Source organism: Aplysia californica, unplaced genomic scaffold (genome assembly GCF_000002075.1).
Source record: "Aplysia californica isolate F4 #8 unplaced genomic scaffold, AplCal3.0 scaffold00110, whole genome shotgun sequence".
NCBI lineage: Eukaryota > Metazoa > Mollusca > Gastropoda > Aplysiida > Aplysiidae > Aplysia > Aplysia californica.
In genome coordinates, this window is record NW_004797380.1 from 444776 (window position 1) to 459945 (window position 15170).

General features: G+C 40.0%; 1 protein-coding gene across 2 annotated transcripts in view; it reads left to right on the forward strand.

The window, feature by feature from the left end:
- LOC101848738 overlaps window positions 1–15170 on the forward strand; it is a 24967-nt gene that overhangs the window by 6438 nt on the left and 3359 nt on the right. For both annotated transcript variants that reach the window (XM_005095663.3, XM_013081000.2), the window contains 8 exons: window positions 3680–4312; window positions 4731–4851; window positions 5281–5310; window positions 7048–7136; window positions 10012–10135; window positions 11011–11133; window positions 11428–11558; window positions 14618–14694. In XM_005095663.3, coding sequence (XP_005095720.1) covers window positions 3680–4312; window positions 4731–4851; window positions 5281–5310; window positions 7048–7136; window positions 10012–10135; window positions 11011–11133; window positions 11428–11558; window positions 14618–14694 — 1328 coding nt within the window. The remainder of the gene's footprint in view (window positions 1–3679; window positions 4313–4730; window positions 4852–5280; window positions 5311–7047; window positions 7137–10011; window positions 10136–11010; window positions 11134–11427; window positions 11559–14617; window positions 14695–15170) is intronic.

Below are 15170 nucleotides of genomic sequence, written 5' to 3' on the forward strand. Positions count from 1 at the left end.
CCCACCCAGCAAGTGATGCAAGCTTAGGTGGCGAGCTCAGGTGTGAGTGCGATGCGTGGGGAAAACAAACGCGTCGGTCAGTTCACACCCCGGTTTGATCCCGTATGGGGCAAACATTGTATCGCTTCATCGAGTTTTACAACGTGTATGTGATCACATTCACGATAGTGGTTGATCTTTGACGAGACGGACAGTTTATTGATCTCAACTTTTCACTCTATGTTGATCGGCTGTGCTCTCCCGGGTTTTTGTTTTACCAATTATGATCTGAAATGCGGGATCTTAGCCGAATGTAGACCATCAGAGCGGGATCTTAGAGGTGACTTTTGTATAGTAAAAATTCTGTTTTCCTAAAACAACGGGATCTTAAGCGAACCGGGATCGTAAGTGGTGGGATCTTAGGCGGAGACTACTGTAGTTAAGAAGTGTTTTTAAAATGCTACCCTCATTATTTATTAAACTACAGTGGGGTTTGTACTTGCTTTACTCACCTTTTCTGTTGGCCCACTTAACAAGAAGTTTTCGCTTTTAATCTTGATCCTGGACCATTTTCTCCAACTGTCACCATGAATGTCCGGTCCTTCATCATCATAGGCCCTATATATACATTCACAACACATCACCTCTTGTTCTTTGGTCTTTCTTTTTTATTTTTCCCTTCTGAGTTCTAGGTTAAGGCTTGTATTGTGATGCTTGCTGCAGGCTGACACAGAGTGTGGTCGATCTACCTTCAAATTCAAAGTCAGCAAGCTGTTGTTTAGCTTGCGTTTACAGTTTCTGGTAACTAATTTTATGTCTGACCAGCAGACCCAAAGAAGTTTGTTGGCACCTTTTGACCATTGTCTATATCCTCTTCATGTTCTTCACTGGATCTCCAAAACTCTTCTTTGTACAGCAAAACAGGTTTCATATGGGTATTGTACATCCTGATCTTGATGTTGGTGCTGCAGCTGGAGAAAATTATCCGTTGAATTGCTTGCTCTTACTTTCACACCTGCATTTGTTCACTCCTGCTTGTCAACTATGCTGTTCAATTAAGTGAAACTGTCCACTTCCTTCAGTGCTTTGCCTTCCAGTATGTTGAGGGTCTTTGATTGTCGTATTGGCTTTGAAGGCTTTGCTCTTCCTTTTGTGCATGCTGAGGCCCAAGCTTTCTGAAGAGTCAGAGATGGTACTTGTCTTCTTTGGATCATATGCTGGGTCTGTGAAAGAAGAGCCAAGTCATCATCAAAGTTAAGGTCTCCCAGCTGTGTCCAGAGAGTTCACTGTGTATTCTGTCTCTGTCTTCATGTTCCAAACAATTGCCAGACATAGCAAGAATGGTGATAGCAGACAGCTCTACCTCGCTTCTGTTCTTACCAGGAAGGCATCTGTAAATTGTCCATCATAAACCGCTCTATATCTATAGATCATCCCTGCGTATGATTTTCTGATGATGTTTGAGATCTTTTTCGGGTACATCTTAATGCCTCAGAAACTTCCAGGGGGGTCTACATGACCTATCAGTCAAATGCGTTATCGCTGTCTATGAAGCTGATGTACAAATATGTGTTCCACTCCAGAGACTGTTCCAATATAATGTATGATCTTTAACACACTTTGCAATGTGATCTGTGCGAAATGTTCCCTTGCCTCTGCGTGCCTTCTGTTCTCTGAGCCATGGGTATGCAGAAGGTTTCAGACAAGTCAGTGGTGTTTTTCTAATGAGAGCTTGAGCTGGGGTCACCTTTTTTCGAAATTTTGATGATGGCTGTAGCCCTTTTTCCAGTGTGCAGAATTTTACTTTCAGAACTGATTTATTGAGTAAGATCTTTTCAGCAGCTTGTTAAAATGTTCCCTCCAACTGTCTTTGTCCCTCCTTCTGCGGGATGGATTTACCATTTCTGTTCTTCAGCGGGCTCCTTCGAAGAGCATGATGTTAAAATACTGGCATTGATTTGATTCCCCAACCATTTTCTTTTTAGTTTTATTCTAAACTGGGCTGTCAGAAGGTGATGGTAGGAGGCAGCATTTTTAGCAATTCATCTCGTGGGTACATCCTGAAGGGATCTGCTACACCTCTTCACAGTGCATGTGTGATCAATCTGTTTCTATGTTAACAGGTCTAGTGGTCTCAAAGTGTCATTTTGTGTCCTTAAGTGGTGGAAGGATCTCCATCCAATCAACAAACTGCTTGTGGCTAGCATTGTCATGTAGGCAAATCTTTTTCTGTAATCATTTGTTTTACAGAGACCCTGCTTTCCCATAAACTCTTCAACTCTTCATAGCCCCTGTTGTTGCTGCCTATTTTAGTATTGAGGTCCCAATCCCAATATTCCATCTCGGGCAATCCCTGCAGTCCGCAGTAAAATTCCCCCTTTATCTTCACTTTGCTTTCAATTGTCAGGAAATAAATGTGGATGGCATCCAAGTTGATCCTCTTTGTTCATGTTTGGAAGGATGCTGTGACAATCCGAGGGCCATGTGCTCCCTATTCACTCTGACTGTTATTAGACACCATCTTTGGGTATGTGGTGCATTCTTGTCCTCGTGTCCTGAGAACAGCAACAACCCAAGCCTGTTTTGGCCAGAGCCAGCACATCTTGCTCTCTGATTCTGATTCCCATCATGATGAAGCTGAGTCGCCTCTGTACATGACCAACTGTGCTGATTTTCATGTTTTGGACAAGGTGCACACATTCCGTGCTCTGATGGTAGTGTTGGTTCTAGTGAAAATGATTGTCGTTGGCTGAGTAGCTTCCTATGACAGGTTTTCCTTACCGCAGGTCCTACATCCTTTAGAAGATGGCTCATTCTCTATGACGTCGGGGATTTATTCAGAATAACTGGTTAATACTCTTTCCATGGAGAAGGACCTAGGCCCCCCTGCTCATCCTCTTTGGTAATCCAGCCTGGGGACCGGATATGGTGAAGTTATTAGTACATGTATTTTTTCATCATTTTGTTGGAGCTGTGAGCTTAATGTGGTAGAGCCAGATCTACGAGAGATAGGCTGAAAGGAATTTATTCCAAAGGAATTGACACCCTGTTTGTTAAAAGCCTCTGGAGCATTCTATACTACTAGGTTAATGTAGAGATAATGCAGATAACTTTGTTTTAGCCCATTTGTTTGAAGAGAATATTAAGTTTGCTCTAAGAACTGTGGAGCTATCTGGGACATGTTCTGAGAATGACAAAGACAAGATTGCCCATCAGACATGGTATTTAAAACCCACTGGGAAAAGAAAGTGGGGAAGACCAACTGGAAGCTATAGAGGCACAATATGAGATGAGGCAATCTCCCAGGGCCTGGATGTGCCGAAATATGAGGACATGACCAGGGTCAGACAAGCGTAGCATTGACTGCTTTCCGCCTCATGTACCTGATGGTATAGGGAGAGAGTAAGTAAGTAAGTAGTAAGCACTGTGGGGCTTGATGTTGGGATATGGCAGTATTTATTTGCTTTTAGTGGAAGTTTTCAAGCACATGTACTCGAGGTCATTTATATTTGCGCTATATTACTCACTATTTTGATTAGAAGAAAACAGCTGTGTAGTCTGTGGCTCAGCAAGTATGTTTCATGATACAGCTATTTTACTTTAGTGGGACCTACCAATTTGTATACTTAATAAGATTTTATATTCATTATTTGATTAAAAAATCTAAAGAAAAAATAACATTTCCATTTCCTCTTTCCAGGTTGATAGTCTTGACAAGGCAGAGCTTTCTGAGACCACAGACATTCCAGTCGACCCTTGTCATATGGATCCTTTAGAGAATACTATTGTACTTGACTTAGATTCCGCTACTGAACCAGGAGAAGTTGATGACTTTGAGGCTGAAATCCCACCCCTGGCATTGTTTCCAAGCACAAAGAATGATGATAACTCAGAGGATTCAGACTCTGAATTTGAATTTGAAGTACCAAACAGACCTCCTCTGGCCTCCCAGCAAAACCCTCAACAAATCCCTGCTTCTACACACGTTTTCAAAGAAGCAAACAGTATCACAAAAGACCAGAAAGTATCAGGAGAAAAGGCAGACCAGTATGACATTGATCTTCAGCCAGTGCAGTCAGAACACCTGGTTCCAGATATTCTCACCCCAAGAGATAAAACTGTTTCTGATTTCACATACTCAGATTTTACAGGAAATATTGAATCGTCTGGGTCAAAATTTTCATCTGCTAATGTGGGAGAAATAAGTGTTTCTAGCTTGTCCCAGCCGACTATTCATTCATATGACTGTCCTAGTGATATACCCAGCGATGGAGGAAAATATGCTCGCGGAATCACGCACAGTGCTTCAGAGACTGGCTACACAGCAGCAGAGGTCAGTGTTCATACAGGTTTTTAAATCATTGTTAATCTTGTTCCTTTGATAGCAAAAGTTTGAAGTAATACTTTACATATTGTCTTCTGTAGTAAGTTTTGTTGTTTTTATAAAATGTTCCAGAGAGATGGAAATAGTCTTTTAAAGACAATAAAGACATAAGAATTATTTCACTAAAGTAGAAGTAGTAAAAAATATTATGTTTTTCTGTACTAAATCGGAAATTCAGAAGTTAGAATGGACATATTTGCCCATATCACGGAATTACCTTTATCAGTCTACGTGCACTTAAAAGTATTATAATATGTGTGGCCTGGAAAACGTAAGCATTTAAACCTTTTCTTCAAATTACATTCTACTTCTATGAAGTTTTTCCAATTATAGTTATGTGCATGTTGTTCTTCTCTTTGTGTACTAGGCAATAGATCGTAACGGTGCATCCTCTCCAGACAGTACAGATAATGATGAGACTGGGGCATCCAAACCGAGCATTGTGACAACAGCTGAAGACTGGGAGGATGTGCAAACAGTTGAGCCTGGTAAATCTCTTCTAGGCAAAAAACTAAACATCAACAGTCTTACTCTTAAAAGTTCTCTTTCTTCAGACAGAGATTTTCTTACATTAAGCCCAGGTCTATACAAAATAGTGGGAAAAAAAGCTCAAATTGGGTAAAAACAGGATTTAAATCTTTCTTTGAGATGTTTTGTGTCTTGGCAAAGTATTATAGTCCAAACCATTAGTTACTTTTAGAATGACCGAAAAGTTCAATCCTTGGTTTCTTGCTCCACACATTACATGTTTACCTTCAGACTCAACCTTTTCCATTTAAAATGAACATTTTCTAGTTCGATTTTTGCTCTAGTTTTTATAAAGTGCTCAGTTTGTTATATCTAACGTACCCTTTGTTGTGTATTCTTTATTCATGAGAGTCATCTCTCATTAATTTGCGAAATATTTTTCCCCTCAGGCTTTGCAAAACCCGGAGACCAATTGAGAGGTATTGTGTATTTAATTATCAAGCAGTTATCATAGGTATATCATTTACTTGTAAAGTTTCATTTTGTGAAGATTATTTTTTATAACGTATATGATACTATATCTTTATTAATTTCATATATTCATGGGGTAGAGAATTTCATAGCTGCCAATGCTTGTCATTGAGAGAGGAGTGTCGGAAAAAATAAGATAGATGAGATTTAATTCATAATTCCCCTTCCACTTGGGGACAAGAGTTGTGGAATCTTTTCTTCACAGAGATTCACTGAGCGTACCTAGAATAGTTTTAGTTTCATTTCTTCATAGATTAAAGATAGTGTTAGGGCTGTAACCCGACATGTCCTTTTGTATTAATGAGATATAGCTGAGACTGAGTCCAGTGTCGACAATTGGGTCTAACATAGAGCAAATTGCCGCCTGGAATGCAGCTGTTATCAAGCCAAACCGGGGCCACCTGCCATGAATGAAAAAAACCCTTTTCCAGCTTTCTCTTTTTGCAAAGAATCCAATAAAGTAATGTGGAAAGAAAACCTAGATGGGGAACAAAGAAAGCTTTAAAGACTAAATGAATATTAAGTAATAATTTGGAAAGAGACCTAGAGAAAGATGAAGCAGAAAGTGTGTTATTAGAAATATGCTTCTTATCAATTTAAGCATTGTCGTCATCATCAAGCATCATTTCAGTCTCATAATCTGTCCCGGTGGTTTTATGCACCCAGCATAATTTAGCAAAATTTGATCATTTTTTGCATAATTTGTGATTATTTTCCTTTACCATTCTTTGTTAATTAAAATTAACAGAATAGCATAATTTTCACATCTTTGGGCTCAGTTTGCATAATTTCAGAATTTTTCTTGCATAAAATGGGGACAGCATAAAATGTAAAGGAACAATTAAGGGTAATCAACTGTAGAATTAATACTGTTTTTGGTGTAGCCACTCATAATTCTGCCGTCTTCATTTAATGAAATCTGTTACATCGTGGTGAAATCAAGAACTCATCAAAATTTTGAAATGTGAGTAATTGACGATTTTTGTAAATTTTGGGGGGTGGCTCAACTCCTTTTATGTCCATTCAAAAATGTGTTAAATGTATTTTTACGAGGATTTTATTGTTGGAAGTCACCAAATTTTGGTGGTCATTTTTTGCTAATATTACCTCTTACACCAGGTGACCCTTAGCTCCTTCGATTTCAAACATCTTCACTTCTATTGAAGATACATGACTATTTTATTTATCAAAAGAATTACTAATGAAAAGCCTGAAGATTAATGAGTGCCTGTTTCCACTTTGTTGTGTCACAAATACATTTCTAGTCTCCAAAGTCAATATTCTGCATGTTTAGTGACAACTGCCTAAAAAAAAAAAAAATATTCATAATTAAAATTTGAAATCAATACAACTTGAAAATACTCAGCTGAAAATGCTCAAAGTCGTGTAGAAAAATGTTGTCATGTTCATCTCGGCAGAAGCGTGTTAATTGCATGTCAACTTAGATGGAAGTGAAAGAATGTAGAAGTTATGTTTATTGACATGGTGATTTTAGAAATCGGCTCCACCTTTGTCACAGTTACTGTGGGTGATACACCTCTGTAAGAAATTAAGAAATGAGAGCATGGTACAATATTTTGTTTGTCTTTTAGGAAATTGAATCTTAGAAATAGTAAAACTGAAAGAATTTGGCTACATTTCTGTTACAGTGCAGATTTTGGAACTTTTTTTTCGTTCTTCATCAGGTTCTTCAAATGTTGTAGACTCAAAACCGTTGATAGAAATATCTGATGCCTGGACTCAGTTTGAAAGTTTAGACTATTCAAGTGTCAAAGTAAGTAATATAAATTTGTCTAATAGTTTATTTTTAAAAAATCGTTCACATTTAAAGAGTTAAATCAGTAGAAATGTTGTTGGTTTGTTGCTTTTTTAAAAAGAAAAATAAAGCTGATCAACCAAGTTCAAGTAGCGAAAATGTGCGATCATTGTACGGTCCGTCACGTCACGGATCATTCTCTCTCATGAATGCGATCACACCCCTGTTGTTAATCTCAATAAGCGGTTACAATATTTGCTCCAGATGGGATAGCATCAAGGTGTGAATTCGTCGACGCGTTGCTTTCCCCGATCACCTGAGCCGTCCACCTGATCTTACATCACACACAAGGTGGGGAGGGCCTACAAGCAAGCGTCAGACTGTATTTCATCAAACAGTGAACTCGTGGACGTTTACGTCCCCCCAACCATTGCTTTCATCTTTCAGTTTTGCGCTCTAACTTCCCAGAGAGACTGGCGCCCATACTCGTGGACTGTCCGATCGCCTTTGTGTAATGTGGTCATCTGTTGGCAGTGAACCTGCCTTTCATTTAAAAAAAAAAATAGTCAGTGTTGTCACAACACGATTTATGATGCATCATGACATGGGTGGAGAACTCTGTCAGAGATGGAAAGCAATACATTTTTGACAAGTTCAGGGGAGGAGCAATCTGTTCGATCTAGAACTTGAGATTCCTGATTGGACAAAAATAAAAGTGAAAATGGCATATCTCTTCAAACTGAAAAAAGACCATTGTGATTGGTCATTAAGGTTAGCCAATCTTTGCCTGCCATAAGTTACAAGCTCACATCGACAAAACTTTTTCAGTCACTTGGATCATCACTTCAGCACCTGCTGCTTGTGTGGACAGAGACATTTATCATAGACACTAGTAAACTTGAAACAGAGATTTACGACAAAATGCCTCTGTGTGGAAAAGCTGTCGATCTTCAAACTAAACTGGATATCATACAAGAGATTGAAAAGATGGAAAGTCTGAGTAAAGTAAACTTTACCGCGATCGGAAAGAAATATAATCTAGACAGGACAACAGTTGCAAAGATTTCTAAATCGCAAGCATGTCTGCAAAAGCAAGCAGAATCAGGGAAACTTTGTATGAAGCGTAATCGGCCATTTAAAGAAGAAGATGTCAATGAAGCACTCTATCTCAAAGTAAAGCAGAAGCTTGAGCAAAATGCAAGGATCAACATACCTCTTATGAAAACAAAAGCAACGGAGCTGGCTGCACAACTTGGGCATGAATTTGAACCTTCTGATGGATGGCTGAATCGTTTCAAGAGCCGTCGGGGATTGAAGTTCAAGAAAGAGTATGGGGACAACAGTCAACTGATACAGAAGCAAGTGAAGAATTCAAGTTCCACACAATTTCACGGTTGCTAGAACAGTACCGCCCTACCGACATCTTCAACGCAGATGAAACAGGTCTTTATTACTGAGGACTGCCAGACAGAGGCTACACATTCAATAAGGAAACGCTACAAGGTGGAAAAAAGGCCATGAAAAGAATTACATTGCTGGTTTGTGCAAACATGGCAGGGACGGAAAAAGAGAAATTAATGGTGATTGGCAAGTCCAGACAGCCATGGTGTTTTCCAAGAGATATCAGCTCTCTGCCTGTTCTGTATAAGCATTCTACAAATGCATGGATGAATGCCGGCATTTTTAGGGAGCATCTTGCAAAGTCGAATTGCTCTGCCCACAAAAACAACCTATACTTGAACAACATTGAAATAAGATTTCTGCCCCCGAACACTACCTCAATGATTCAGCTCATGGATATGGGAATTATCCGAAATTTGAAAGGACACTACAGATTACTTCTCAACAGTAGAATCTTTATGGAATTGGACTCTGATGGATCAGTTAAAGCGGCAGAAATGACCAAGAAAATTTCGCTCCTCAATGCCATCTTCATGATCAAAACAGCTTGGGGAAAAGTAACTCAACAAACGATCGTTAACTGCTATGCAAAAGCTGGGTTCAGCAACATGCCCCAAACAGATGTTCCAGACGAAGAGAGTGTGCACGTGCCAGAAAACATGACTGAGGAAGAATTTTATGAGCTTGTGGAACAAGACAGAGACCTGGAAATCTGCGGGACACTGACAGATTCAGAACTGGTTGTAGCTGTGAAAAAACAGAAGACTGACAACACAGACCACGTTGATGAAGACGAGAAGAAAACAGACCCACAGGCAGAGGAGCTGTCATCCAAAGATCTTACATCTGCAGCCATAACAATTAAGAAATTCCTCCGAAAGACAGGGGAAAACAAACCCTTGCACAGTTTGAGGCGGTTGAGACAGCAGTGTTTGAACACACCTGTAGCCAAAAAAGCAGACCACCATCACCTCCTTCAAAAATACGAATTCCCACTCCTCCTCTGTCTAAGCCCCTAATACTGTAGACATCCCCACACATTCTAAGTCCCTGAATAAAAAGTGTCTAGAGAGGGATAGTAGTACCTTTTGATGGGGGGCATTGCCTGAAGCCAACTGCTTCCCACCTGACAGTACTGACACAGTATTTTTTAACCGCCCCCAAACCCCCCCACCCCAGAAAAAAACAAAAACAAAAACAAAACGAACCCAACCCCCCCCCCAAAAAAAAAAGAAAAGAAAAAGGGAAAAACTGACTTTAAAAGAACTCTTAGTGCTCAAGAGTCACGTCAGTTCATTTTAAAGTAAGGGGAGATCATTGTGCAGATTTTGGGCCTGACCATGAGTGGCTGTGGATTCCTCCCCCTGACCTTTTGGCTAAGATCCCGGTTCGCCTAAGATCCCGCATTGTCCTTGCTCCCGAACATCGGGATCTTAGGCGGAGACTACTGTACTATACTTATAAGCATGTTAACATCTATATCTTTTGACAGGATCAGATAAAGACAAACATTGAGAGGAAAGGCTTCTCTGCATTCTCCCATCTGTTATTTGGACCACCAAAGCTGCACAAAGACTTGTTGGAACAAAGAGATCTGTTTTTTTGCATTGCAGCAAGTAAGAGGTTTTTAAAAATTTGCAGTGCTTCTAATGAAATGCTTTTTTTTTCAACAGACTTTCCTACTTCCTTTAAAGAAATCTTTGGCATGTCCTAAGATCTAGGTTCTTTCAATTTCCAGTGCTTCTTTGGCAAGAAAAGATTGCCTTAACTTTTTGTCTCCGAGGGAGGTAGGCTAAACCCACTATGCCAGGGCCCTTTTTTGGTGCTTATCTAAAAATGACAAAAAATGTCACTAAATTGGTAAGCAAATCAAAGCAAGTGAACCTATTTTGACAGGTCTTCATCAAATGAATGAAATCCTGATAAAAGAGACCTGTTTTCGGCAATTGCCGAGAAGTAATTTGATATCGACGTCGTTGTAAAGGAATGTGCCCGAGCCACTGACCAGCTTGCTGACACAGTGGTTCCGACAATGAACCGCTGGGAGCAGCTTGCCGGAGATATAGAGTTAAAGTTTTGTTTAAAATCCAAATAACTTATTTTCAAACTTACCTCCATGCTCTTTTTTGAGTCACCTTACTATTTAGGAAGATGATGTGATGCTGTTTATTTGAAACAAGTTACAGTCTAGCATACACATAGTGGAACTGGCATGAATAAAAAGTCCTTTCTTTATGTACAAATTTTGCTATATATATATGTGTTTGAAATACAAAGAATGTAATGTACAAACAAAATTGGGACAATAAAATCTGTTAGCTATATGGGTGTTTGCTATGTGCCTATTACATTTTATGTAGCATTATATAATTTATTGATGTACTCATTATTGCTGTTATGGCAGTCAGAGCAACCATACTGTGCTGTATTTGGTTAAGACTTCTCTTTAAGTTGGTAGGTAAGAACAAACTTTATCTTTGCCCTTTTTCAGCGCCCATGGATAATGAAAATCAGAGCCACATCCATGTATTGCAGACAGTGTACAGATGTTTGACTGGGTCTAAGTTTGACTGCCAAAGGTTTGGTGGACATTGGGAGGAAATAGGGTTTCAAGGTAAGATTTACTTTTCTCTCTGAAAAAGGCTTGAAAAGGATAGTCTGAGTTGGATGTCCTTATCAGTTTTGACAATTGACAGTAGCACATATACTTGTTCATGTTGTACATTTTAAAAATATCAGATAACTTTGATTTTATAGATATACTAAAAGCTATTTTCTGGACTCTGAGAAAGCTTGTGAAGGTCACAGGAAAAAAGGGAAAAAAGTTCTTTTTGAGGTCAGACATCATGACCCTGCGTCAGTTACCTGTATGTTGTGAAGTGCTTTTACTTTTACATCTTCTTTCCAGGGAGGGATCCTGCCACAGATTTGAGGGGAACTGGTATGCTGGCCCTACTGCACATCTTGTTCTTTCTTCGGGATGCAAGCACAAAGCAATTATCAAGAGATGTGTACAAGCTGTCTCTACACCCAACACAAGTACTGTCTGTTATTTTGTAACGTTCACTTAATGTTTGAATTATACAACCTATTTAATGCTATGACAGACAAAACAACCTACCACTTTTATAAATGTTCAATAGTGAAAGGATCAAATGCAAGTCAGATTTTAGAAAAATTCAAGAACCTTAAATACAAATGTTTTTGTGATGATAACCTGTGTACTGATATCTTGAGACTCAAATAGCAACACAATGGCTATTGAATATGAAAACTGGTTCGAAGAACTCATTCAGTATTAACTTTTGTTGACTACACATGGCTTGATACAACCTACTTCAGTGACTGCTAAAACTATAAACAGTCGAACTTGTGTAAGACGGAATCACAAGGAAGCCAGAAAATTCCGTCTTGGACATTTTCCATCTCAGGCGGGGAAATTTTGGGGGGAGATGGAGGGGGGGTTTCAGAGACCCAGCTAATGGAATCAAGGGTCGCTTGTCTGATCAGCAAGCAGTGTTCAGAACTTCACCCCTCTCAAGTGCTATCCTAGCCTCTCTAATGATGGTGTGCGTCAGTCATACCTGTCTATTACCACCAGTACTTGCATTCCATAGGACCACTGTTTGCCCTTTTAAAAACAGAAATGATTGAACATCTCCTTTGCTTCCACCCTTAACCCCACCCTTTGGTGTAATAAGTACAGTCGACCAATGCCATCCCTCCTGTGTGTGTAGCAACGATTCGAGGAACTTTTTTCTCAACTGGATGTACATTCAGGGCAGAAGGCATTGGTCAAACTAATTTCACTCTTCTAGATTCAGGCTTCTTATTAAAGTTTTCTGTGCTGTAGCATCACTCGAGCGCTTTCATGAGCACTAGTGAGATTTCACGCTCACACCACACTAGAGCTGGGTCGCGAGCGCGAGAACGGATGTGAATCGCCACTCTTGCCTGCGGAACGCGATTTACGATTCTTTTCAGCGGAACACGAAACAGTATCGCCTTCCGATTCCCGATTCACTCCCCTGTCGCTGTCACCACCTTGTTATGTGGCTTGTTTGTAACATACTGCTGGGTCATGAGTCGAGTCACGAGCGCAAGAACGGAACGGAACACTTAGTATGGCTCCCCTTATTTTACAAAAGATGGCATAGTCCAACCCCCTATTAAAAAACAAAATGAACAGGTTCCAACCAATAGACTGAAGGAATTTTATGGAGCCATTGTTTTAGCGAATCAATGGGGGAGGGTTTAATTTATGGGGGTCACTAATTAAGGTCAGTAGAGCAGCGGAACGAAGGGCAGGGGGCGAAGTGGATGACGGGACAACAAGAGTGGGACTCGTGAAGTGACATTGACATGAAACTGTTCCGTTTCATGCATACGAGCCCGAGACTTAGTATTCCACGAGCGCTCGCATACTCGCGATTCTTTGAAGCCGACTGAATCGTCGCGAATCGCCACTCTCAGATTTGACGAGCAGGATCCAGCTTTACACCACACCACTCTGACTATCTGCACCACTAAGGGCTCACATGGATGGGGAAATGTCTACCCCCAAATTGCACCCCTACTCCTTTTTCTCACCTGGTGGCATTGTGTAAAGGTTAGAGTCGATTGAACTAAACTTGATAGTTTTGTTCTAAATCAGGGCTGGGTGAGCAAAGCATTTTCCGTCTTAGACAGGTATCAACCCTCAGAAGGGAAGGAATTTCTCTTTCCATTTCTGCGTTAGACAAGTTTTCGTTTTATAGAGGTAATTATAGAGAAATTTATCAAGGGGTGGGGAGATTTCGTTATGACAGGTTTCCGTCTTACACAGGTTTCTGTTAAAGCAGGGTTGACTGTATCAAAAACTGCTTCAGCTGAAGTTTTTTGAATTTAAAATATCATTTTTTCATCCTTCATGTGAATTAATTACTACTTGTAAAATTGCAGCGCTGACAAATATAAACATATACAGTCGAATCTGCCTTAACAGAAACCTGTATAAAACGGAAACCTGCCTTAACGGAATCTCCCCGCTCCCCCCTTGATATATTCCTCTTTAATTACCTGTATAAAATGGAAACCTCTCCAACGCGGAAACGGAAAAAAAAATTCGCTCCCTTCCGAGGGTTTCACCTCTGTCTAAGACGGAAAATGCTTTGCCCATTCAGCCCTGATTTGAAACAAATCTCGCAAGTTTGGTTCCACCAGCTCTAAACTTAACGCTATGGCCAAGCCACTGGGTCAGGAAGGGGAGTAGGGGTGCAATTTGAGGGTAGATGTTACCCCTCATGTGAGCCCTGAGCGATGCAGATGGTCAGTGTAGTGTGGCTGGGAAATCTCACGACTGCCCGTGAGAGTGCTCGAGTCACCAGCCACCACGTAAACTTTCCTGGGTAGCCAGAAGCCAGAGTTGTGAAATTAGTTTGACCAATGCCTGCCGCCCTGATCGCATGGCCAGCCGAGAAAAGAGTTCCTCTAATCGTTGTTACATTGATGGCAGTGAGGGGTGGCATTGGTGGGTGGGGCTAAGGGTGGAAGCAAAGGAGATGTTCAAACGTTTCTGTTTTTAATAGGTGAAACAGTGGTCCTATGAAAAGCAAGCACTGGTGGTAATTGGACAAGTAAGACTGACGCATGTCATTATCAGACAGGATAGCAATTGAGAGGTGTGAAGTTTTGACCACTGCTTGCCGATCGGACAAGTGATCTTTGATCCCACCGGCTGGGCCTTTGAACCAACCCCCCTCCCCCCCCAACCTCCATCTCCCCCTACATTCCCCTGTCTAAGACGGAATTTTTTTCTGGCTCCCTTGCGATTCCGTCTTACACAGGTTCAACTGTACATCAAAGTTTGTTGTAGCACACGTTTTTCTCAATAACACATCTTTGCACTTCTGCATGCTGAAAGAAAAACTCTAGGCTGTGTTGCTTGTTCCTCCTAGATTATAACAATGCAGATATACATTGAGGACATCTTGTTTTTCTAACTTATTTGGTATTTTAATTAAAGAAAATACTGTTTTTAATAGATGTTCAGGATTTAGTTTTGACTTTTTTGTACTGTCATGTTCAAATTTTCAAATTTCTCATTTTCTCTTTTCCAGAATTTTCCTTTCTGCATAATGTCGATCAATCTAACCAGAATCTGCTTGCAAGTCTTCAGAGAAGAACTCTTTAATAAGTAAGTTTTATTTCACTTTATGTTTCCTGTCCTCCTATGAATTTTATGGAGCATCTGTCCTTTATGAACCCCTTAGTGACCTAGATGACGTATGCCTTTACAAAGAAATCTTTTCCTTTTAGAGAAAGTAGTATTTACAAACTGGGTCTAATTATAGGCAACTGACCACTAAATATAGCACTACTCTTTGTCCCTGGGGATGCAAAATGTGCCCAGTGAAGCATAAACTGACCCTGGACCACGAAAGGGTTGATGTCAAATATTAAGTTTTTTAATATTCGAAACAAACGTTATTTTGTTATGAAACAGCTTAACTCATTAGGATGTAATTTTTTTCTCAGTTGGACGTAATTCATTTGTAACTCCGCAAATTAGTTTGAGGGTACGGAAATAAACAGCTTTTACAGATAGTGTAGTAAACATTGTAGTGGCATGTTGATTACACACACACACACACATATAATTTATATATATAA